The 23,953-nt window shown below is 42.4% G+C and overlaps 1 protein-coding gene across 1 annotated transcript in view; it reads left to right on the top strand.

The window, feature by feature from the left end:
• The window catches only part of RGL1 (ral guanine nucleotide dissociation stimulator like 1), an 83,995-nt gene that overhangs the window by 36,453 nt on the left and 23,589 nt on the right, over nt 1-23,953 (top strand). The window contains exons 3-4 of the mRNA XM_006025389.3: nt 4,346-4,554; nt 19,042-19,119. Coding sequence (XP_006025451.2) covers nt 4,346-4,554; nt 19,042-19,119 — 287 coding nt within the window. The remainder of the gene's footprint in view (nt 1-4,345; nt 4,555-19,041; nt 19,120-23,953) is intronic.

Genomic DNA, 23,953 nt, shown 5'->3' with positions numbered 1-23,953 from the left:
CCCGCAGCATCCTTATAGGCTCGGCAGTGCTATGTTGGCTAGCACTATGGAAGAAAGAGACTTGGGGGTCATCATTGACCACAAGATGAACATGAGCCTGCAGTGCGATGCTTTGGCTTGTAAAGCGACCAAAACGCTGGCTTGCATCCACAGATGCTTCTCAAGCAAATCCCGGGACGTCATTCTCCCCTTGTACTCGGCCTTAGTGAGGCCACAGCTGGAGTACTGCGTCCAGTTTTGGTCTCCACAATTCGAAAAGGATGTGGAGAAGCTTGAGAGAGTCCAGAGAAGAGCCACGCGCATGATCAGAGGTCAGGGAAGCAGACCCTACGATGACAGGCTGAGAGCCCTGGGGCTCTTTAGCCTGGAAAAGCGCAGGCTAAGGGGTGATCTGATGGCCACCTATAAGTTTATCAGGGGTGACCACCAGTATCTGGGGGAACGTTTGTTCACCAGAGCGCCCCAAGGGATGACAACTAGGTCGAATGGTCATAAACTACTACAAGACCGTTTCAGGCTGGACATAAGGAAGAATTTCTTTACTGTCCGAGCCCCCAAGGTCTGGAACAGCCTGCCACCGGAGGTGGTTCAAGTGCCTACATTGAACACTTCAAGAGCAAACTGGATGCTTATCTTGCTGGGATCCTATGACCCCAGCTGACTTCCTGCCCTTTGGGCAGGGGGCTGGACTCGATGATCTTCCGAGGTCCCTTCCAGCCCTAATGTCTATGAAATCTATGAAAATCGGGTCGCATGTGAATACAATTTTTAACCAGGACTTACTTTTGTATATGTGTGCATACTGGTCCACGATTCAGCCTTGTAATCTGGTCTATGATTCAGCCTTGGAAGTGCTACTACGATACAAGTAGTAGAACTTTTAAAATCACCTTTAAACCTGTATATTTACAAGGATAAGATAAACTGATATAATCAGTTTTACACTGATATTAGTGCATCTGCACAGGGGTTTACACTGTTCTAACTAAATCAGTTTAATTATACCAGTGTACCTTTTTATGTGTAGGTGTGCACATAAAGCCAAGCATAATTCATTTTTTAAAATCTGTTTAACTAAAACTAAACATAGAAAATCTCTTTTAGAAAGTCTACCTTCAGAAGTGCTAAATTTAGATCAAAATACATACCAGAAGGTTGTTAAAGTTATAATATTTCAATTACAGACAGCTGGAAAAGGCAAAGTAACAGTGGTAATTGCAAACCATTATCAGTTGGGAAAGGTGGAACCCAGTGTGGGGAAACTAGATGGAAATAGAGTGCACCTGTAGTTTGCAGCAGAAGATTTAGTTTGTGCAGATGTGTTTCTGGCACCTAGGAGAGGAGAAGCTATTCAGTTTTATGATGCTGGACTGCAACAGAAATGGCTTGAACTCTTTCTGTTCTATCTTGAGACTTCAAGGGAAATGAACGAAGGATAAACTGGTTAGCCCAGGATTGTTTTTCATGGCTTATTAATAATGCTTTAGCCAGCCTTAATTTTAAAAGATTTAAGCAACGAGGCTTCCACTATTCCCTTTGGGGCTAGGGACAGAAGTTACACATAAACCAGTTTAAGTGATCAGAAACTGGTTTAAACCTGTAACAGAACAGAAGCTCACTGAACATAAACCAGTTTCAAAATGGCTGAAACTGGTTTAAGATGAACCTGGTTGAATGTAGTATCAGATTTAACTGATTTTGGTCAAACCGGTTTATGAAACTTCTGTCGCAGACCCCTTCCTGGTTCAAATTAAATCAGAGTCCCCCAACATCCCAGCATGCTCTGCAGCCCTGGGCTGGGCTGGGCTGTGCTGTCTGCTCCAGAGAGCAGAGCTGCCTGACGGGGGGGGGGGGGGGGGGGGGGGGGGAGCGCGGGGGGGGGGGGGGGGTTGAAGGAGGGGCAAGCCCGGATGGTGTCCAGCCCAGTCTACAAGACGGGGGGGCTGCACCCCCCGCCCCTCTGGCAAACCCTGGCTGCAGTCTGGGGCCGGGGGGGTTAACCACCCTTCCCCCACTCAAATTTACTGCTGGCTGCAGCTGTGGACTACAAATCCCAGAGGCACCTAGAAGCAAGAAGAGGAAGTGAACACACAGCCAGAGAGCCAGGCTCTATCACCCCCCAGCTTTTGGCCCAAGCCACTGCAGGCACGTGTCTGTATTTCCTGAATCAATTCTTGTTCACTTCAGTTTCAGTTTAATTTCTGCAGTTTATACTAAACTGCAAAGACTGAAATTCAGCCTCGGGCTTGTTGATTGTCTGTACTTAGCCCAGAAAACCATGCCACAATTTTAACATTTTTTTCTAGATAGTCTAAATTTCCCCTTAAATAATGCTCTTAATCCTAGGCCTCCTCTACACATTACAAGTATTGCACAATTAACTGGTTAATTGTGTAATTCCCTGGGGACCAGCTTCACATGCAAAGTAGCTATTACAAGATAAAAAGCTCCAACTAGCTATAAAGTTAGACCTCGAATGTATAAACTTTATAATAACTTTATAGTTGGCTGCTATCTAGCTTTAATTTGCATGTGTAGCAGGGTCTCCCCTGCTGCTGAGAGCCCCATCAGCTGATGGGGCTGCCAGCTGCAGTGGTACACCATGACCAGTGAAAAGCTCACGAGCACTAGGGATCATGGCAACAGGGGGTTTAATGCACTCCTGAGCTCTAGGAATCATGGCAGCTATGATCCCTAGGATACAGGGGTGAAGGAAACCCCTGGGGCCAGAAGATTGCTGCAGGGCTAATTGCCCTGCCATGAGGGTGCAGAAAACCCCTGGGACCCAAGGATTGCAGTGGTCTTCTGGCCCTGTGGGTTTCCTGCACTGCTGGGGTGGTGGGTCACCTCTGTGGTGATCCTCCATCTGAAAGGATTTCCCACACCCCTGGGATGAGGGAATCACCCTTGCAGCAGTTCTCTGGCCTCAGGGGTTTCTGGTGTGCCCCTGTGACTGGAAGCCTCTCAATTGGGGTGTGTGGGGCTCCAAATATGGGAGTCTGCTTATTGCCAGTGCAGGCAGAGCCTGGGATTGGGTGCCCCATACACCAGCAACAAGGTGCAATGAGATCTAATGTATGATTATATGAATCATGCATTAGATCCCATCATGCCTTTACCTGCATGTGTAGAGGTGGCTCTAGATTCACACATACCATGAATTGTTTATTTACATATATTACAAAAAAGGAGGCCTGTTGGAGATTAACAGGCTTTATCCTAAGGACTATAGATTTACACTGACTTGTGTGAACTATCTACATATCTCCAGGGAAATTAGTCTTTTTGTTCATGAAAGTTTATTAGTGCTGGTGGTAGGTATGTTGGATGACAATTATTTATATAAAGGTAACTGAGCAGGTGCTTCTCAGCGTGCACCCTTGAAACTGAAGGTACGGTGCCTCAGGACCTTGGTGCACATTTAAATAAATTAATGAAGAGAATCATACATCTTATCGAAGTCTCCCTGCCTTTTAATGCCAGTAGACTCTGATAATATTCGTTTTTATAACTGGACTATAAAAACACAAAAAGTGGGGAAACGTCAAATTGTTGTTGTCAATATATATATTTGCATCTTTTATCTGTACAGAAGTTTCCATCTCACCTATCTTTGCAAACAAGTAACTGAATCACTCACAGGGACCATTTTCTATTATTAACATATTTTTGCCTCTAGAGTAATAATGACGACTTATTCCCATTAACTTAACTGGGCTTGGATCAAGCTCCAGCCAGTGCAAAGAAAAGTGTAAAAGTGACAAGACATATTGTATCTATATGTAAAACTTGATAAGAGGAACAAAGGGAGACAAAATATATTGCTTCCTCTGGGATATACCTGGAATACTGGGATTAACACTCTGCTTTTACAAAACGTGTTTGATTGCAAATGGTCAGGACCTAGTTTTATATCTCATCTAACAATATGCAGTTCTGATAATAACTCCCACCTTCAACGTTGGGTGGAAGTATGGGTTTTAGCACTGATTCAGAAGAGTGCCAGTTATGATTCATACTGTTTCCTCTATCACTTACCTGTTTCTTTTAGCTATCTTACCTTGGCACTGTTCTGGTTTGGATAGTAAAGATCTGTTTGTCCTTGGGTTGCAGTTAATTACTGATGGCGGATGTCAAAGTAATACTGTAAAGAAGGATAACCAGTTCTAACAAGGTTTGTCATTGGAGCCATCTTTGGACCAGCAATCAAAATGATGAAATATTTCAGTAATTTGTGATATATTATCATCTGTGTTATTAAAAGGCAAAATTTAATTTGAGTTTCAGACTGGGGACTCTGCTTGTTTCATGATTTAGGTCATGATTTTGATCTTTTGTTTCACAGGCTGAAGGGGACCAATTGCCTCCAGAACATACTGTTAGCCAGTATGAGACATGTAAAATCAGAACAATCAAAGCTGGCACCCTGGAGAAACTTGTGGAAACCCTCCTGACAGCTTTTGGAGACAACGATTTTACCTACATCAGCATTTTTCTGTCAACGTACAGGGCCTTTGCCTCTACTAAAGAAGTACTAGAAATTCTCCTTGACCGGTAAGAGCCAATACACAGCTGTGGAGAAAGCTGTAATGGCCTTTATAGGTGGGACATTGCAAGAAATTATCTCAAATATTTTTGAAGGAGGTGTACTTAAGAAGCTAAATTATATACATGTATTTCTAACAAGCTTGAAAAATTCAGTGTTTCAGTTCAAACAGGGTTGAAAATGCCTCCTGACAGCCCAGTACTTTATAAAATAAGGAGACCAATAAGTAAAATGGACTGTTTGATTCTTTAGTAGAAAGATATGACAACTGTAGGCAAGCGGTCCTCCAAACAGCTGAACACACTGCTGAAAAAATCAAGAATTAACTAATTCAGGCTATCACTATCCCTATGCATAACTCTTTCCTACATAAATTGGCCTCTGGTGGATCAGAACAGGTATATTACAGCCCTAAACACACAAAGCAGTGTCCCTTGCCTCGTCTTCCACCACAATATTACTCCATATCTTCTGTCATGGAGGGACAGGAACCCGACATCTTTGGTTTTCAGGGGAAACCATGATTGAGAGAGACAAGATGTACCAGGTGCTCTTCTCTAGGCAATGTTTTTGGAGAGCTCTGATGTACACTGGCACCAAATACCACATCTCAAATGGAAAACAATTTGACTTCCAAGGAATCCAAGTTTAGGTGGAGCTAGCAAATTAAGTATTACTTGATATCAATGTTATGACTAGTATATAAGTGTTCTTTATTCTGCCTTTAGTTCTAGACTGTCCTGCCCCAAAAGCCTGCTTTAAATCATTAGCACCTCTATTGTGAAAGTAATTTGTAGAATTCAGTGATTATTTGTTGTGTCCCTGCTTCCCTTCCCCCTCCAATTTCTGAGTGAACCACCAAAAGGAAAGAGTTTCATTTTATTTTTTGTTAGTGTGTTTTCAAAATTAGATGACACATAGAATTGATTACAGATTAGAGCAGGAGCCTGGTAATTAGAACAGAGGACTGGTAGACAGAACTGTTGGACTCTCCTACTGACTTTCTATAATACTCAGGAAGACACATAAACACTTTGCTTCACTTACCAGTAGCCATGTTCATGCAAATCAGTCAGTCAAAGATGACAAATAAAAAGCTAGAACTGTATCAATTAAAAATAAAACCCTTCATATGTAAGGTCATGGGTAAATCCGTGTAAAGCTCATATGTAAATTTGAAGTAAAGTACATACTTCCTCATTAAATGCCCAGGGGATGTGTTTGGGGACTTTTTCTCCCCAGGAGATTTTAAATTTGGTTGCTCCAGTTCTTATTTCATGGCTGTCGTCTTTTGCACTACAGTAATACCCAAACAGGTCCTAAGGGAGATCATGGCCTCATTGTGCTAGGATGTTGTACAAGCTCATAGTAAAAAACTGAAGAACTCATGCTCTGAAGTGGCAAGGTAGATAAAGAGTGAGAGAGATTATTATGCCAAACTTCGCATGAGGAAAATCGAGGCAGAGAGAACACAGTCTGGCAGTTGAATGTACGTCATTTGAGTACATATTTAGTGCCTTTACCACCAAACTGAAACTGTCCTTGTTCTCTGTTGCCTTCATTCTTATCCCAATCTGTGTACTGCATATTTGTTAATTTACAAATTTAAAAAGGGATCATGTGCACAGAGGGTAAAATCCAGAACCATTGTGAAACTCCGAACACTGGATTGGGGGTAAAGCAGAAGTGTTAGGTTTGCAAGGAAGGAATCTCCAGGGCCAGAACAACTCAGTTGTGTAGCTCAATGGCCTGACTAACCTTTACAAGCTCTTGCATGGCCCTGCAAGGTTTGGAGGAAGACAGACTGATTCTTTCTGTCTCCTGTCTACTGCTTTGCAGTAGACTCTTATGAGGTTCGTAAGGTTTGTGCACGCTGCACATGACCTGCCCAATCTCAGCCCTTCTGTGGGTGAAATGCTTCAGTTCCAGTGAAAAGGTACCCTTTGTAGCCATAGAGAAGAAGGTTGGATTTGCCACCTATATTGTGTGCTCTGCTACCTTTTCTTTTTTCCTGTGGTTCACTTAGTAGGGCAAGAGGGAAAGTAAATAGATATGGACAACTAATAATTCATTAAGAAAATTTTGTAGGAGAGGGTGACTACTAAGGTTATATTTTATCTGATAAGCTGTTCTATTTAAGGTTCTAGTACACAATTTGTACATAAAACACACAGTGCACAGTTGGCACTGATTGGCAGTGTTTGCTGTCTGGGTCAGAAAGCCAAGGATTGAAATTCTGTAGGAGGTCAGTTTAACTCATGCTAACTGGAGACACATTAAAAGGCTGGTGGTTGGGAAGGTCTGATTGCAAATGCTCATGCTGTTCTTGTTTTTTTGATTTAATAGAGAACATCACCCACCAGAGTTCTCAGTTCAGCACTTTAATGAGCACTAAATGAAATACAGTAAAATAAACCGCCTATAATTGGGGGTTTAAGAATGTTAAGCTCAGGGCTGGGGACAAGAGGATAATCCATTGCAACAGCAGACTATACCATAGCCATCCAAGCCAACAGGTTAAGGTTTTGATTATTTCATGTGGGAGTCTACTGTTGTTTGGTGCTTAATCATTTTTAGTGTTAAAAATCAAACTCTCTTAAACTACATTTAGGTAAAGAGACTAAAAAGTGTCCCAAGGACAGTAAATGTTGTGAAATCATGTAGATAGATTTCTCTGTGTGGTTTGTGTACATCTGTGTGTATGGGTAGGAGGCTACCCCCTGGGAAAGGGGCCCTGGGAAATTTTAAAAACTGTATTTTGAGGTCACAGAAAGGTCATGAAATTAAATGGTCAGTGGTCAGGAAATGAAAAAACAAATCTCCCTAGAGTAAAGAGAATATAGCACATGTTTTAGTTTCTGTGTGTTGCTTTTTAAATATATGCATTAACTTTCTTAAGCTTTTATATTAGTTCTAGCCAATTGCCCATCAAGAATGATGGATTTCAAAAGTGTGTTTACATGTCCGGCCCCGAAGGGTGAGCGGGGGGTGGGGAGGGGGGGCGGGCATGTAAACACTCCTGCCCCTGCCTCCTTCTCCAGCCTCCAGCATGGGGGCTCCCTCCCCCCACCCACCTCAGCCTCCTCCCCGGAGCTATGGGGCTTCCCCCTGCCTCTGTGCCTCCCTTCCCCTTCCCGCTTCCCTCCCTCCCTCCCTCTTTACCTACTGCCTTCCCCTCCCTGCCAGCTGTTGGTAATAAAAGTTGTGGGGTGCGTGTGTGCATTGGGCACCCTGCCCCGCCGGGCATAGGAGTGGGCATCGGGGCAGGGCAGTGGGGGGAGGGGGGTGCCACCACTGTGGTCCTCCCTGTTCACCTCCCCCGACCCTGCACCCACCTGAGCCCATTCAGTCAATCTCTACCCTCTCGAGGCAGGCACAGTTGATGAAGAGCGTTACAGACAGACACACACACAAACAGACTCACAGACAGCCAAACTAAGCCCTATATATATCTCAAATTATATATATATATATAATTTGAGCCTAATAATTAACTAATTTAATATTAATTGTCACATGTATGCCATAACATGCACAATTTGTCCAGTATGGCCAAGTTAACATTCCCAGGAAACCATTAATATTTTTGTGTATCAGATTTTGATTATTTAAAACAGGAGCTTAGAGTTACACTAAAACATAAAAAAATTGGTCAGTCTGTTTCATGTCCATCTCTTCCTTCCCTTCCTCAAATTTTCTTGGGAGGAAGACGTAGAAATGGAATTGGATAAAAATTAAACAAACTGTTTATTATATAGGGCTAACACTTTAGTTGACCTTTAAGGTTAAGGACAGACATTACACATAAACCAATTTAAGTAATCAGAAACTGGTTTAAACCTATAACAGAACATAAGTTCAGTGCACATAAACCAGTTTCAAAATGGCTGAAACTGGTTTAAGATAAACCAGGTTGAATGCAGCATCAGACTTAATTGATTTAGGTCAAACCGGTTTATGCAATGTCTGTCCCAGACCCCTTGCTGGTTTAAGTTAAACCAGGGTCCCCCAGCATTCCAGATACTTTGCAGCCCTGTGCTGGGCTGGGCTGGGCTGTACTCTAGTCTCAGCTCTAGAGAACAGGGCTGGCCCTGCCCCTCTGCTCCTTAGTTAGAGCTCTGGCAGAAACTGCAGGCACAGTAGGGTCTGCCAGGCTTCCTCCTGTTCCACATCCCCCGCCTCCCCCCGCATTGCTGCTTGCTGCTTAAGCAAAGATCCCCCCTCCATCCCTCCCTAGTCCCACAGACGCTAGGCATGCGGTATGCTAGCCAATGTGGGGGGTGTCTGTGTGAGTGTCTCCAGTTTCACTGGTACAGGCAAACAGAACAGTGTCTGCTTAGGGCTTTTTGGAGCTAATCAACAAGATAACTAGTAATGTCCCTTCATTCCTTCCTTGGAAAAAGCTGTTTAAGAAGAGCTTTAACTAATGAGAGAGGTTTTTGTTTTGCTGATGGGCTGAAAAATGCTGTATTATCAGCTCCTTGCTGGCTCCCTCGCCTGTCAGGTTTGCAGACAGTATGAAAAATCAGGGAGAAGGAGATTGAAAAACTCAGTATCATCAACAGATGCATGCACTGCACACCCTCCCTTTGCCTCAGCGTGTTAACCGGGGGCTGGTGTCTGGCAACACTCCCACCCCTTGAGCAACAAGCGGGAAAAAGCCTGGGACTGTGCAGGGGTTTAAACCCCTCCCTAATCAGAGGTCCTGCTGGGGCCTGGCCATGCCCACCTCAGCTCAGCACTGTTGAAGGGAAGGGAGGGCTGCTCTACCATCCCCCGGCTTCTAGCCTGAGCCACTGCAGGTATGTACCTTCATTTCTTCAATCCAGAGGAAATGTCTGGTCAGTTGCAAACTTGTTAAATCTAGGCAAGTTAGGCTAACCTGCAAAGATTGAATCAATTCAGGCTCAGGCTTTGTGAATGTCTTTCCCTAGTCCAGGTCTGAGCACGTGCATGTTGTCTGAGATTCCATTTAACTTGGTCCAGATTTTCATCAGTGTGCAAAAAGATTAATAAGCAGTTACCCATTTTGGATGTGCAAAACTGTAGTCCACTTCTAAATACAAGGGCCTTATTTGGTACTGTGTTATCTGTTAATTCAGGGGAAGAATACAGGAGCAACCTAATCCTGTGCCCTCAGTTTGAAAGTCAGCACCTCCCAGAATTGAGCTTTCTTTCTCATTGAATTATTGTGTATTGCAAGTAGCACTTGGAAGCTTGACTCAGAGATGGAGACACCCATAAACTGGTATTATTAAAAAATTGTCTCAGGCAAATAGATTAACTGGAGTAAATGGAAATGCCTTGTGAGTGTGTGTTAGGACTGGGTTCTGTATTTTGAACATCAGTACAAAAAGGATGTGAGAGTCAAGGAGGGGATAAGAATAGGTAGGGATGTTCACTGCCTTTCTCCTAACATGTTGCTTTAAAGGGATGGGAATATCAGAAAAGCGCAAAAGAATCTGAAGGGAGGATTGTTAAAACAGTTTACCTTTTTCTGGCTCAATTCTGATCTCATTGACCCTTGTGATTCTCTTAGTGTAAGCCATGCACATATCCTTTACAGGAAGGGCTGCCTGAATTTGTCTGCATTCTCCCCAGCTTTTTACAATGTGTGTTAGAATGAACAGGAAATCCCAGGAGGCCACAATTTCCTTCCCATCTCATGAATCTTAGGGGAGTAAAGTTTAGATGTCCTTGGATACTTCTCTTGGCTTTTCAGATATTATGTATAATCTGGAATTGTATAGCCTACAACAAAGAATAAGATTAAATTTAATCTTGAAAAAATTAATTGGTGTATGTACAGCTGTTGAATATGGACTTTTGAAGCAACAGTAAGGACTGGAAAAAAGGAAAATTAATTGAATTTTAATTAACACAGTTTACATTGGCACACTAGAATATGATAGGAAAAATTTCAACTTGCTGCAACTTTCTTATTTCATGTTGTATTCCAAGATATGGTATATATGATGTGTTAGGGGTGTTCTGTTTTATAAGACAAATAACTTCAGTTGCAGTATCTAGAAAAGTAATGAATGTGCCAGCTCTCAGTATAGCAAATCAGACTCTGAGCCCTAGTAATAAAATTCACATTCACATAGAGAGCCTTTATCACTTGAACTTCTGCATTAATCCTTAAGAACAAAAGTGGAGAGGACTATAGATCTGTAGCTGCCCAGGGAGTATAAGTGCTCTGTAACCTCTCTGGTAAAAGTTTGTGATAAGCCCAGGCCAGGAAATGGGCTCCTTGATCTTAGATTGATTGATAGATCCGACAAAACTCAAGTTGTATAGGTAGTTTGCAGCTTCAGGACCACTGAAGGGATGAATTTCATACTCACAGAACGTAATTTTTGCTTATGGAAATGTATACTTTAGGAATGTGTATTTATATCAAGGATGGTCTGCATATTAGGCATAGTGTGTTGCAAGTTCTAGCCCAAAACTATCCTGACCAAAAAAAGATCCCAACATTATAGTTACACTGAAGACCATACAGTGGAATTGGACAAATGGATGCCATTCTTGAGGGAAAATTCATTCATCAAGTGTTGGGTCATGACGAAAAGGCGATAGGTGGAAAAAGTTCAAAATAAATTGTGCTGTGATTAAATCAGTCTTTATCTTGATGAAGTTTTGTTTAATCCCTCTGAAAAGCTGAAAAACTTCCATCTTTTCCTACCTCAGACCTTTCCTAAGGCAACTTGCTGATAAAGTACATGGGTAATGTTCTGCTTTGTCAACATGTAAGATTTCATGCCACTTAATAGGTTCCAAGATGGTTTTTCAGGCAGCATGTTGTGCTCTTGATTTCAGATATGGACATTTAGGAATCAGCAGTTTCTCTCTATATATGGTTGAATGCTCAAGGAGATGCCTGTAATTTATGCTCCTTTTAATCCTCTCCATATGAGATAGCAAAGTAGGATCCTGTTCTCAGGAGGGGGGCTCCTAAAAACTAAACACACATGGACTCAGCCTTCTCACAGTAGGAAGCACATGACCATATGAGGTCTTTAACTGACAGTGTTTTCAACTGCAGGATGTGCTCTCTTCTTATGGGCACACCAAGCAAACTGCAAAGAGAAAAAAATTCTTCAGGGAGAAATTCAGCCCTGATTTTTATACCTCTGGAAATGAATAGGGTTGCACAGGGTGCAAGATAAGGCACATGTTTAGCTTTGAATTTTAAACCACATTTTTCATACATTTATCATTTTTATTAAGCTGCCTTTGTTTTATGCATATATTATTAAAAGATAGTATCCAGTATGAAAAGCAGATCATACAGACACAAGGCAAAGTTCAGCTGTTTCAGTTAAAGCAGAGGTTCCAATCCCTTGGGAAAGTTTCCCATTGATTTCAATAGGCTCTAATTAGGGTTTTTAATAGTCCTGAAAACAATAGTTAATCATAGCCAGGGTCCTGGAAGTAAATCTATTTAACACTTTAGGAATTCAAAGGAGGATTTTTTTGTTTTGTTTTGTTTTTTGTTTTGTTATTGAACTCAAGCCTGGAGTTTCAATTTAAATTTTGATCTCTCCTATTTACAAACGCTGTACTGTAATACTTAAGGTAGACAATCTACACAAAATCTTATGTCTAGCCTGGGGTTTTGAAAATGAAAACAAAGGTTTACATTTTCAAAGTTACCCAAAACCAAGTGGGTACTCTCATCCTTTAAATTAATGGGTATTATGCATCTAAATCCTGTAGGTGTCTTTAAAAAGTTCTGCCAAAGTTATTAACATTATTCATCATCATGATTTTTGCTTGCTTTGCAGAAGCTGAGTTAAAAAAGAACTTCAAATTTTAATGTGTGCACAAAATCTTTGTGCAATGCATGACGTGAGGGTGTTTTGAGAGAATTAAAACTCGTACAAGTCCAGCAGAGCTTGAAGAGTCTGGGTCTCTGCTCTCACTGAGTTTAGGAATGCAGTGGGATATGCACCTTCTCCAGCCAGTGGATGCTTAATCCTGCACACTACTGAGTGGTGCTGAAGACCCCAGTTAGTCTTTAATGGTAGTTGAGAGCACACCACAACACAGGAGTGTTCTGCACATTGCAGGATCAAGTCCTTGCCAGAGATCATGCCCTATATACTGCTGTATTAATCATGTAAGGAAGGACAGAGCAAGACTGCAGTCTTATTGTACTGGGTACTGAGCAAGCAGAGGGGAGTGGGCAGTCCCTGCCCCTAAGAAGATTCAGGCTAAATAGATAAGTCAAGTGTAGGTGGAGGAAGGGACAGAATATGTAGTGTGAAAAATGGGTTGAGGGCAAGCATCAAACTACTTCAGTGCTTATATAGGGGGGGTGTTATTTTGGAGGGAATAAAATAAAGGGAAGGGAGAAAGGGACAGGGCAGGTGAGAAGAGAGGAAGCAGGTAATTGGGCTCAAATGAGGTCAATGAGGTATTTGTCCAGCCTGCTCTTAAAGACCGCCAGACATGGTGACTGCACCACCTCTGCCGGAAGTGTGTTCCAAATTCTAGTTACCTGTACAGAAAATAAGTTTTTCCTTATGTCCAACTGAAACTTTTCCTTGATTAGCTTGTGTCCATTGGTCCATGTCTTCCCGGGGGTAGGGGGTGAGGGTGGCATTTCTGAAAAGTTGTTTAACTAGGTCCTGGTGTTCTCCCTTGACATATTTGTAGGTGGCTATCAAGTTGCCTCTCGGCCTTCTTTTGCTCAGGCTGAACAATCCCAGATCCCGAAGTCTCTCCTCATAGGGTCTGTCCCCCAGGTCCTTGATCATGCGGGTGGCCCTTCTCTGCATCCTTTCGAGCTTATCCACATCCCTCTTGAAGTGTGGTGCCCAGAACTAGATGCCAGTACTTTCATGGGACCTTCTAGGACCATGATGACAAATCATCCGTTGATTATTGACAGTGCCCTGCACATTCCAATCACAGTTCTGACTTGCGAAGTACATGTGCCCTGTTTCAGTCACCACCAGTTACACTTTACACTACCAAAAATATTCATAAGTCAGTAAAATATAGGAAAAGCAGAGTTAAGGCTTTTACCAAAGTGTATGAGATTTATTTTAAAATCAGTACTATTACAGACCCTGCATGTGAACTATAAATGTGATAAAATTACCTCAACTGGTCATTCTTTTAAACTATCAGTATCTCACCAACTTTAAGTTCACAGGTTTTTATGGGAGATAAATAAATTGTGAATGGGTCTTTCAGACAGTCTTAATATCTGTGGTACTGCTCACTGTACAAAGGGCACAGACAGAACTTCAGCTCCATAATCTAACTCATGACACTTACATAAAGTGCCATGAGTTAAATCAGTCTTCCTGACTCAACAGACGTTAACTGTGTCTCTGTAATCTCTTCTCTTAGGTCTGCCGCACCTCTCCCAGCTCTACTGCTGTGTCTGAATAGGAAGGGGAGAAGGCAGAGCAGGGAGGTCTGTTCTGAGGTTTTTCCAGCTGTGCTGGAGTGGGGTTTTGGGTAGATTGGCGCTCCCCAGAGGTGAGGAGCTCCAGTCCCCCTCCCCACCCCCCACTTCCCCTTTAGCACAATTGAGACAATCCCAGAATGGACATCCCTCCCCTGCCTTTTCCCCCTCCCATCCAGAGACAGCACTGAGGGCTAGACAGTGCTGCAGCAGTCTAGTGCCAGAGCAGACAAAAATTAATGAAGGTGCTTCGTTTTGAAGCATCTTCATTTGGGCCCGCATACAATGAGGGTTAATTTGTCATGCAGTGCAAGCTCTCTGCAGCCATTCTATTCTGTTAGGACATGGCTTTAGAGCACTTTCAAGGGACTGATCATGTGACAAATGTCATTTCTGTCTGCACCCAAAGATATTAAAGATCCCACAACATTTTCAGTATGGCATTTGGCTTATTCTCATTTACCAACATATTTTTCCTTTCTTCATTATCTTATTGGGTACTGGTTGTTTGCCTCCTTCCACTTCAGAGATGGCAACATTTTAGACATGCAATACACACACACACACACACACACACACACACACACACACTGAATTGTAGGTGAATGAAAAAAGTTATATCCGCATAAAACTAGTCATTTATTGTTTGTTTAATCACATTCAGCCTTTGCTTGGATTTATGTTTGAGACCTACATTAATTACTAGACTTTTTTGTTACTTCCTTATCATTCACTGGTGAACAATAACTCCCACACACAGTAACACACATACATGCAGATACACACAAGTTGAAGGGGTATTTTCTACATCCATTATTGAGCTTTTAAGTTTCAATCCAACAAATTAAATTCTAGTTTCATTTGTTCAGTTAGATACTTCAACGAGAGGAACTAACCTAAATACTGAACAAGATTGAAAAGTTCCATAGGCTATGATATCCTTTTGTTTCTCATGTCTCTTTTTGTATGCAAAACATTCATACAAAACTATTCAGTGAATAGATCTTTGTCTAATGCCTAGTGAGAACAGAATAGTGGAAGTCTGCAGCAATGTTATTCTGTACATTAGAGGCATTGTCAGCTCCTCACCCATATTTAATGTTCTGTTGTACTGTCATAGATGTGATTTGCCTTTGGGAACTAGGGTGGCGTGATGTGCTTTCTAGTTTTCTTATGGGTAAATGTCTGCTTTGATTTATTCCATTCTGATATTGTATGCAATAAAACATTTGTTTCACTAATGAGATTTAGAGAAGTGTTAATATTCTGCAAATTTTTATCTAATATTTCATGTAAAGAGAATATGTAGTACTGATTACACTGTTTCATATCATATTACATTATTTTAGAAGAATTAATGGTAACATAAATATGTTAATTAATTGCTTCTAGTAAAAATAGAAGCTTTCTTTACAGACTGTTGTATGGAAAAGCTTGGCCATTGCAAATCTATGCATATTAAAGGATGCCCACATTTTATTTTAAAATATACTTGTTAGAGAATTTAATGCTGAGACATGGTGCCTAATGGGCTGCTCTAGAAATGAAATCCTCTTTCTATCTGTAGAGTAGGTGCAGCAACCTTCCGATATACTGCCCCATCAGTATGCTTTAAACCTGTTCTGGAGATCACTGCTAGGGCTAGGCAAAAGGCAGGGCAGGGTGGCACTTTATAGAATACAGTAACTTGTTTAGAGAGGTTTATGCTTTTGTAGGCCTTCCTCAATGCTATGAATGGACTTGCAGAGAGCAGGCGTACTAAATAGAAAGGAATAAAGTTACTTAAATACAAAGGCTAGAGAAAAGGGGAGGAAGAGATAGGTGGAGGGGGAATTGCTGAGAGAGGGGAAAGTGGATTGAAAAGTTCAAAGAGGATAAAAGAAGCAGTTAACCAATGAAGGGATCTAAGGATTATAAAAGCTAGTCCAGGTAATGGGATAAGAATCCATAATTCAGTTGAGATCATACTTAGCATAGTCCTATCCATGGAAGATTTCGTGTTCCGCAATTTTGTGTCAAAGTTGTTTTTTAAAATCTTCTAGTTTAAGAGTAAGGTCAGTGAATGTCCAGGGACGTTAAAGTGTTCTGCAAAGGCTTGTGGGTCTTTCTGGAATTGATGTCAAATTGGTGTCCATCCATTCCTCAACGTAGGTAGCAGCTCATGGGATTGCATATATGACATTGGTAGAGGTGAATGATCCCAGTTGTTATAATCTGTGCTGTTTATTCCAATGATGATACAGTCTGTGCTTACAAGGGGACAGAGCTGACATCTGAGTCTTGAATAAGGTCTGGTGGCTTGGTGAGAATAGGTAGTCTATTGCTGGTAGACTGATTGGGTAATCTGCCTGCCTTCAGACTAACATAGCTAACTACTTCTCTCTAAAAAGGTTTTGGAATGCTTTGAAACACTTAGAAATATATTCAGAATAATATTGCATTGATTTAATTCATTGTTGAAACCTGTTAGAGGTTATATCAAATGGAATTAATTGTATTTATTTTGAATTCCTAATATTGGGAATGAGATTTATGAAAGGCCAAGTGGGATTAGGAAGGGGATATTAGGGCAGAGAGAAAATATGTGTATGTCTCTTGGTGTATTGTATGTCATGCTGGGTGCCAACTTACTTCATAAGTGCTCCGATTAACTTTTGTGGGACTGCTCAGAGAAAAAATGAGCTTCCACATGGATAAGAACATGTGGAATCAGGCCCTGTTATCTTAGCCAGGCTTGTTTTACTGCAAAGGTTGGAATTGGTTGATTGAATCATGACAGATCTAAGTAAAATTAACTCCAGTAACATAACAAGGGCAGGGAGAGGGGGGCACCTGCTGCAGGCACTGACTGTGAGGGGGTGCCAGAATCCCTCTGCCACTGACTCTACATGCATGCATCTCAAAGGGCTCATTCCAAGGGTTACATCTGCTCTGTCACATTTTCACAATCTCTTGATGCCAGTTGAGCTGTAGTGGCATAACTCAGAGAGGCATATGGACCTTTGAGAAATGTAAGACTGGAAGTTTTATATTTACACTGCAGAGTGTTGCAGCTAGACCACTTCCACTATTTAAGATGACTCATTTAAAACTAGCTCAAGTATCTCTTCATTTCACTGTATTTTGCTTTCTTTTCCTTACTTTCTGTTCCTCCGTTTCCCCATCTGTGTAATTGGGATAATGATAATATTTTCCCTGTCTCACGAGGTTGTTGAGACATAGCCGCTGTTTGTAAAGGCCTTTGACATTCTCGGATTAAATGTGCCCTCAAAGAGCAAAGCATTTGTACTAGTATGGGCAGTGCTTGAACAGTTTGTCCGCCGTGTCACCGACTTAAGTGCGCAGGTTAGGGAAGACTTTTTAGGTTTGAATTCAGTTGCACCACTGACATTCTTCGCAGCATCATGATCTTGACATAAAATGTTAGATGGATTACATTATGAAGGGGATTGAAAAGACTGACATTCTTCATCTTTTTTCTCTAAGATAGTTTGAACAGAGAAATCTTGATTCTTTTTCATTCTCTGGGAAAGGTTCTGACATACAGTCTTACACAGATACCTCGTAGAATTAATTCTTATAACAATGTATTTGCCTGTAGCCAAACCAGATTGTGCTGTGATCTATCAGGCTCTTATAAACTATGGGCCAAATTGTACTATTTAGTTGCTGGAAATGCCCCGGTGTAGAAGGAAACAGAGGGAGGGGGACAGGGCTAGGACTTGACTTCCTTCCTGTCCTCTTTGTGGTGATGTGCCATTGAAAGGTGATATCTTCTGAGAGTGAACAGAGAGAACAGTCTCAATACTCCTATAACTTCAGAGAATGGAACAGCCCTTTGTGTGGAGAACATGAGGGGCAGAGGGGAAATCTTTTCACAGCAGCCCCTACCGAAAGGCCAGTAACAATCTGTTCCTTAGCAGAATGAGGATGGACTAATAGTTAAATAAGAAATAATGTTAAACCAAAGTCCTGTAGAAGGAGACTCAGTGGGTGCATTTACTGTGCTTTATTGCAGAGTTGACTAATTAGCTCTGCGGTAAAGTGTTACCGTCTACACATGCACCGCTGGAATTAAGGTGCAGTAAATTAAATAACTCCACTGTAAAATAGTACTGTACTATCTTATGGTAGAATCATTAAGTGCACTGCAAGATACGTGTAGACAGTGACAGGGGCTGGCTGAGGCACTAGGGTGCTTAAGCGTGGGGGCTGCCTGCTTCCTAGCCCCTCACTGTAGCATCTTCATGCTCTAGCCAGTCCCAACATTGTCACCAGAGCCTGGGACTGACCACCACCCCCTCAGCCCCACCCCATGCTCCCTTTCAGCCTGGGACTATTTTGCCCTGGCTCAAAGTGCTGTGGTCCTGGGTACATGTGTAAATGCTATGCCTGGGAGTAGTTGACTCTGATGCAAACTGCACCAGTTTATTGCTCCGCCTTCATTTCACATGTAGATGCACCCAATGTGCAACATTCTCTTCTTGGAGTTGGGACTAAGCCAACACCACTGGTGTGGTGGGAGGTGCAATATAGTGATCACTAATCTATATGCAATCTTCCCCTTTCTTCCAAGCCCTCACACCTTTCCCACTGATGAGTTCTGATAATCCAGCTTTTCCCTTTAACCAAATCCCCGCTTTGCTGTCCAGCCTAACTATGAAAAAAACCCCTTTTTATTTTACTCTCAGTGGAAGACTGATGTAGCCATGATGGTCCAGGAATTATGGACCATCTCATATTTTACTCTCATCATTGTCACAAAATGGTCCTCGGACCCCCAAACTGATCAGATTTGGTTTCCTATTTGACTTTGGAAGTGGTTTTTCTGCTGCTCTTTTGTGCTTTTACAGACTATTCGGAGTGGTGATAAGAATGTAAATTAATATTAAAAGGAAATCTTACTAAGTCATAGGTTATTGTCCTTCATGATATCACACCTGATAGTCCTATTACCCTGATGAGCTGGGAAGTCTAGTGCTGCTGCTGAGTCCAGTGGTACTGCCATTCCAAATATATTTAGCTTGGTTTTTTTTTAATAACTGTCTAAAATATCCATTTTAATGTTTAGGTATGGAAACCTGGAGACCTCAAACTGTGAAGAAGATGGAAGCCAGAATTCCTCAGAGTCCAAAACAGTACTCAGGAAGTAAGTGTGGCTTTATGCTGTACAGCAAAACCTCAGTCAGGATTCAGAGAGGATGTGGTCAACTTAATCATCTTTAAAAAAAAAAATACACAGCCATCCTTATTTGTATAAGCAAATAATTAACTGTATCAGACAGTCTATTCCAAGGTTTGGAGTAGACTGCCACCGGAGGTGGTTCAAGTGCCTACCTTGAACGCCTTCAAGAGACATTTGGATATTTATCTTGCTGGGGTCCTATGATCCCTGCTGACTTCCTGCCCCTGGGGCAGGGGGCTACACTTGATGATCTTCTGAGGTCTCTTCCAGCCCTAGCGTCTATGAAGCTAAGAATCATGCTTACGTTAAATGACAGAGAGCGGGATACTGCTCCAAAACTGAACAGATCTAGTCTTTTATTTTGGGGTAGATAATTTCTGGGTGAACAAACAAAGCATGTTTGTTTCCCTTGCTTCTTTTAACCACAAATATACATGGTTATTGTTTGTTATGGATTTCATTTTATATTATGGAAGTGCCTACAGACTCTAGGTGAGATGTAGCCCTGATTGTGCCAGGCACTGTACGTACATGTGTCTGTCCCCAAAGTCCCACATGCTGGAATTTTTAAATCACAGTTTAATTAGTCAATGATTAAGCATTAATCATTGTGGATTTTTAAATCATAGTTACATTTTGGTGGCTCTGCACATGGTGCTCAAAATGGTGAAACTGTAAACATTTCTTAAATTAAAAAAGAAGATGTTGTCTTCCATATGGAACATTATTTTATTTTTAAGAGGCAGGAGTCTAATGAACCTTGCCTCAGCACATCTATAAATTGACATCTGCATGATCTGAAGTTTGCATATGCATTGATAGCGTAAAATACTCGAGTGATTATATTTGATTACCCCTTGTTGATACCACTGATTTCCTTTACTTCTCTGTAGTGTATCACTGTGACTTTCTCCACAATAACACTATTAGAGCTTCCATCAGTAAGCATTTTGCTAAATTTTCTTAACTCCAATGATCTTGCTTGTCAATGACTTGACTCAAGCAAGAGTTCATGTAGTTTAAATTCTTTAATTTGTTTTTGGGAAAAACAAGTCCAACGTTCTTTTTTCTGTCATGTGCCATATACAGTAAATAACCAGTACCTAGTAAATACAAGAAGAGAGTCTGATTTCCAAGCCCTTACTCAGCATTTTCCCCTCCCAGAAACAACATTTCTACAAAGTTTCATGAATAGAGTTTGTTTTAGTTTTCATAGTGTTAGCATTGTCCGTTCCTAAGACCTTTTGGCAGGAAGGCGTTATAGAGAATGACACCGATTTTCAAACCACATCACAAAATTATTATTAATAATTATGATTATACATTAGAAAATAGCTGACATACCAGTCCCACCATTGCAAACTCCTTTCTTAACTGGGTCGCTGGGGGGTTGTGAAGTGAGAGTATGGCATGTTCTGGGACATCTTACAGAAGCATCAGCTGGTGAGTCTGGACCTGAGATGGTACAAACTCTACCTTACCTGTAAGTCTGATGTTAATAACGCGCTGAATACCTTGCTCCCCTTGAGTTTACTTGAGAAGAAATGTAAGTTAGTGGCTAAAGTACTGGCCTTGGAAATCAGAACTTCCTGATTCTATTGCCTACTCTGAAACTGATTTGCTTTAAATTAATACCCTACATAAGTTGCTTAAGGCTTTAACTTCACTGGGCCTTATAATGTCTCCATCTAAAGAACAGGGATAATGACATTCACTTACTATGCAAAAGTACTGGAGAGCTGAAGCTCACAATTGAAAGTTCACCTTTTAAATTAATAATGACAGAAAGTTAAGGCTAGTTTCAAAGAAGAGATGTAATGCCTGGCTAGGCATTTACTACGTGTTCAGTGTAGCCACTCAATCCTTTGATTCCTCCTCCATGCTTGGCAGAAAAGAGAGCTTGTGGTATTTCCCTCTGTTTTATCATGAAAGACTCATTCGGGCACATATGATAGCTTAAATTATGTAGTATGATGTGGTGGGTAGAGAAAATGGCTGGGAGTCAAAGGGTCCTGGGCTTTAGTCCAAGCTGAGCTATTGAATCCCTCATGACTTTGGACAAGCCTTTTGACCTCTCTGTGTTTTGGTCAACCAGCCATAAAATTTGAGCTAAAGCAGGACCTTGCTGCAAAACAGATGATGGATTTGAGTTTAACTTTCTGGGAAAATAAATGTCTGCATCCAAATAAATATATGAAATATAGGGAATATATGATGTAGTAAAGCATAAAAGTTTCTTCAGCATGAGTATGGGATGGGTATCTTACTAAAACTAAACTATTTAAAATCTATTAAAGAGAAAAATGGGAGCAAAACGAAACAGACATTAAAAAGGCATTGAGAAAATAATGCACCAGGATGGCAGGAAAAATATAATGGAAGGGAAAGTATGAAATAAAGAATTAAACAAGTGGAGGGGACAAGGATGAAGAAAATGCTTTCACTTATGTAAATCCAGGGAGAGTTCTATAACTTTTTTGGTTTTACTCTGGATTTACAGCTGTGTGAGAGCAAACATTGCCCCAGATGTAAACTGAGAGAAAATAGGTGAGAGTAATAAGGTAACAGATCTTGCAGTGCTTTCACATAACTCATTTAAAATGTGTCAAGTTTTATGTTGTAGGTGGAAGTGAGGCTGTAAAAGAAAAAGCATTCAACAGGAGCATATTTTGTGTTTTAAAGCAGCACTGCCCATCTACACACACACACACACACACACACACACACCCCCATTCATGTGTACCAGGTGGAGATAAACATAACATTTAAAGCATTTAAACTGTTCCCTCTTCCCCCTGCCGCCGCCCCCCCCCCCACCTGGGGCACTTCGAAGTCACTGCAGTTACTTACACTCTTATGCTCTTCAGCCAGGTGGGATGACAGGGGATGGGGAGCGGAGCTGACTGTCAGTGTGACTCTGTAGCCCCCAGGTTATTTTGTTCAGCATTCCTTTTGGAGTGCTAACACCATATTTGTAGCATATCAGGGAGTGCATATTAGGGCTGTGCGAAGCTTTGGTCCCTGATTCAATTCGACGGAGATTCGGCCCAATTCAGTGGCTGAATCTCCGAATCATAGTTTCATAGTTTGTAGGGTCGGAAGGGACCTTGACAGATCATCAAGTCCGACCCCCTGCCATGGCAGGAAAGAGCACTGGGGTCAAACATATTCATCTAGCCTCCTCTTAAAGCCCCCCAGGGTAGGAGCCAGCACCACTTCACTTGGAAGTTGGTTCCAGGTCCTAGCCGCCCTGACAGTGAAGTAGCGCCTCCTGATGTCTAGTCTGAATCTACCCTCTGCCAGCTTGTGACCATTATTTCTTGTCACTCCTGGTGGTGCTTGGGGGAACAGGGACTCCCCCAATGCCTGCTGGTCCCCTCTGACTAGTTTGTAACAGGCCACTAGATCCCCCTTCAGCCTTCTCTTGTGGAAGCTGAACAGGTTCAGGTCCCTTAGCCTCTCCTCGTAGGACCTGCCCTGCTGACTCCTGATCATGCGGGTGGCCCGCCTTTGGACCCACTCCAAGTTGTCCACATCCCTCCTGAAGTGTGGTGCCCAGAACTGGATGCAGTACTCCAACTGCGGCCTGACCAATGTCGCATAGAGGGGGAGGATTACCTGCATGGACCTGCTCGAGATGCATCTGTGGATGCATGACAAGGTGCGGTTGGCCCTGCACTTGTCAGTGTTGAAACCCATCCTGTTCTCATCTGCCCACCCCTGTAACCTGTCTAGGTCCAATTGCAGCCTATTCCTCCCTTCTAGCACTTCCCCCCACATCTTAGTGTCATCGGCAAATTTGAACAGGGTGCTTTTTACCCCCTTGTCCAAGTCACTGATGAAGATGTTGAACAGCGCGGGTCTGAGGACTGAGCCCTGGGGGACCCCACTGCCCACATCCCTCCAGGTCGAAAATGACCCATCCACCACCACTCTCTGGGTGCGACCCTCCAGCCAGTTAGTGACCCATTTGACTGTGTAGGTGTCAACACCCCAGTCCCCTAGTTTTTTAATGAGAATGGGGTGAGAGACAGTGTTGAAGGACTTCCTGAAGTCCAGAAAGACTACGTCCACTGCTACCCCTGTGTCTAAGGATTTTGTGACCTGCTCATAGAAGGCCACCAGGTTGGTCTGACAGGACCTGCCTCGAATGAACCCATGTTGGTTGCCCCTAAGCATAACCTCCCCTGCTGGCCCCTCGTGGACATGCACTGGGATAATTCTCTCAAAAAGCTTACCCAGGATTGAGGTAAAACTGACTGGCCTATAATCGAATCAAAGGGCCCTTTAATCTCTCCAAATTGAATTGGAACCCTCTGAATAGATTTGGAAAGATTTGGCAATTTGGACATAGACACAGCATAAATGTTTTTTCTACATACGTCTAGGTAGCAGGTGGCTCGTGAATGCTGTGATGCTGGGGTGCACGGAGTGTCCCACAGGAGCGTGGGGGGGTCCCCAGCACGCTCAGCAGCAGACTCGGAAGTGGACCAGAAACACTTCTGGTCCACTTTCGGGTCTGCCAGAGAGCACTCTGGGGGCCCCCCTATACTCCCCTGGCTCGGTGACTGGTGCCTCTTGGGTTTGGGAGGGGGCACCCGGGGTCCACCCTGTGGCTGATCGCCGGAAGTATGTCTGGTCCACTTCTGGATTCACCACTGAGCATGCAGGGGACGCCCCGCGCTCCAGTGGGATGCTCCATCCGCCCCAGCATCGCAGCATTCATGAGCTGCGCCTGGTACCTCAAGGTATGTAGAAAAAGCATTTTAAAGCTGTGTCTATGTCCAAATTGCTGATT

This window comes from Alligator sinensis, unplaced genomic scaffold, assembly GCF_000455745.1.
Source record: "Alligator sinensis unplaced genomic scaffold, ASM45574v1 scaffold471_2, whole genome shotgun sequence".
In the NCBI taxonomy this organism is placed as follows: Eukaryota; Metazoa; Chordata; order Crocodylia; family Alligatoridae; genus Alligator; species Alligator sinensis.
This window is presented reverse-complemented; position numbering and strand designations above follow the sequence as displayed.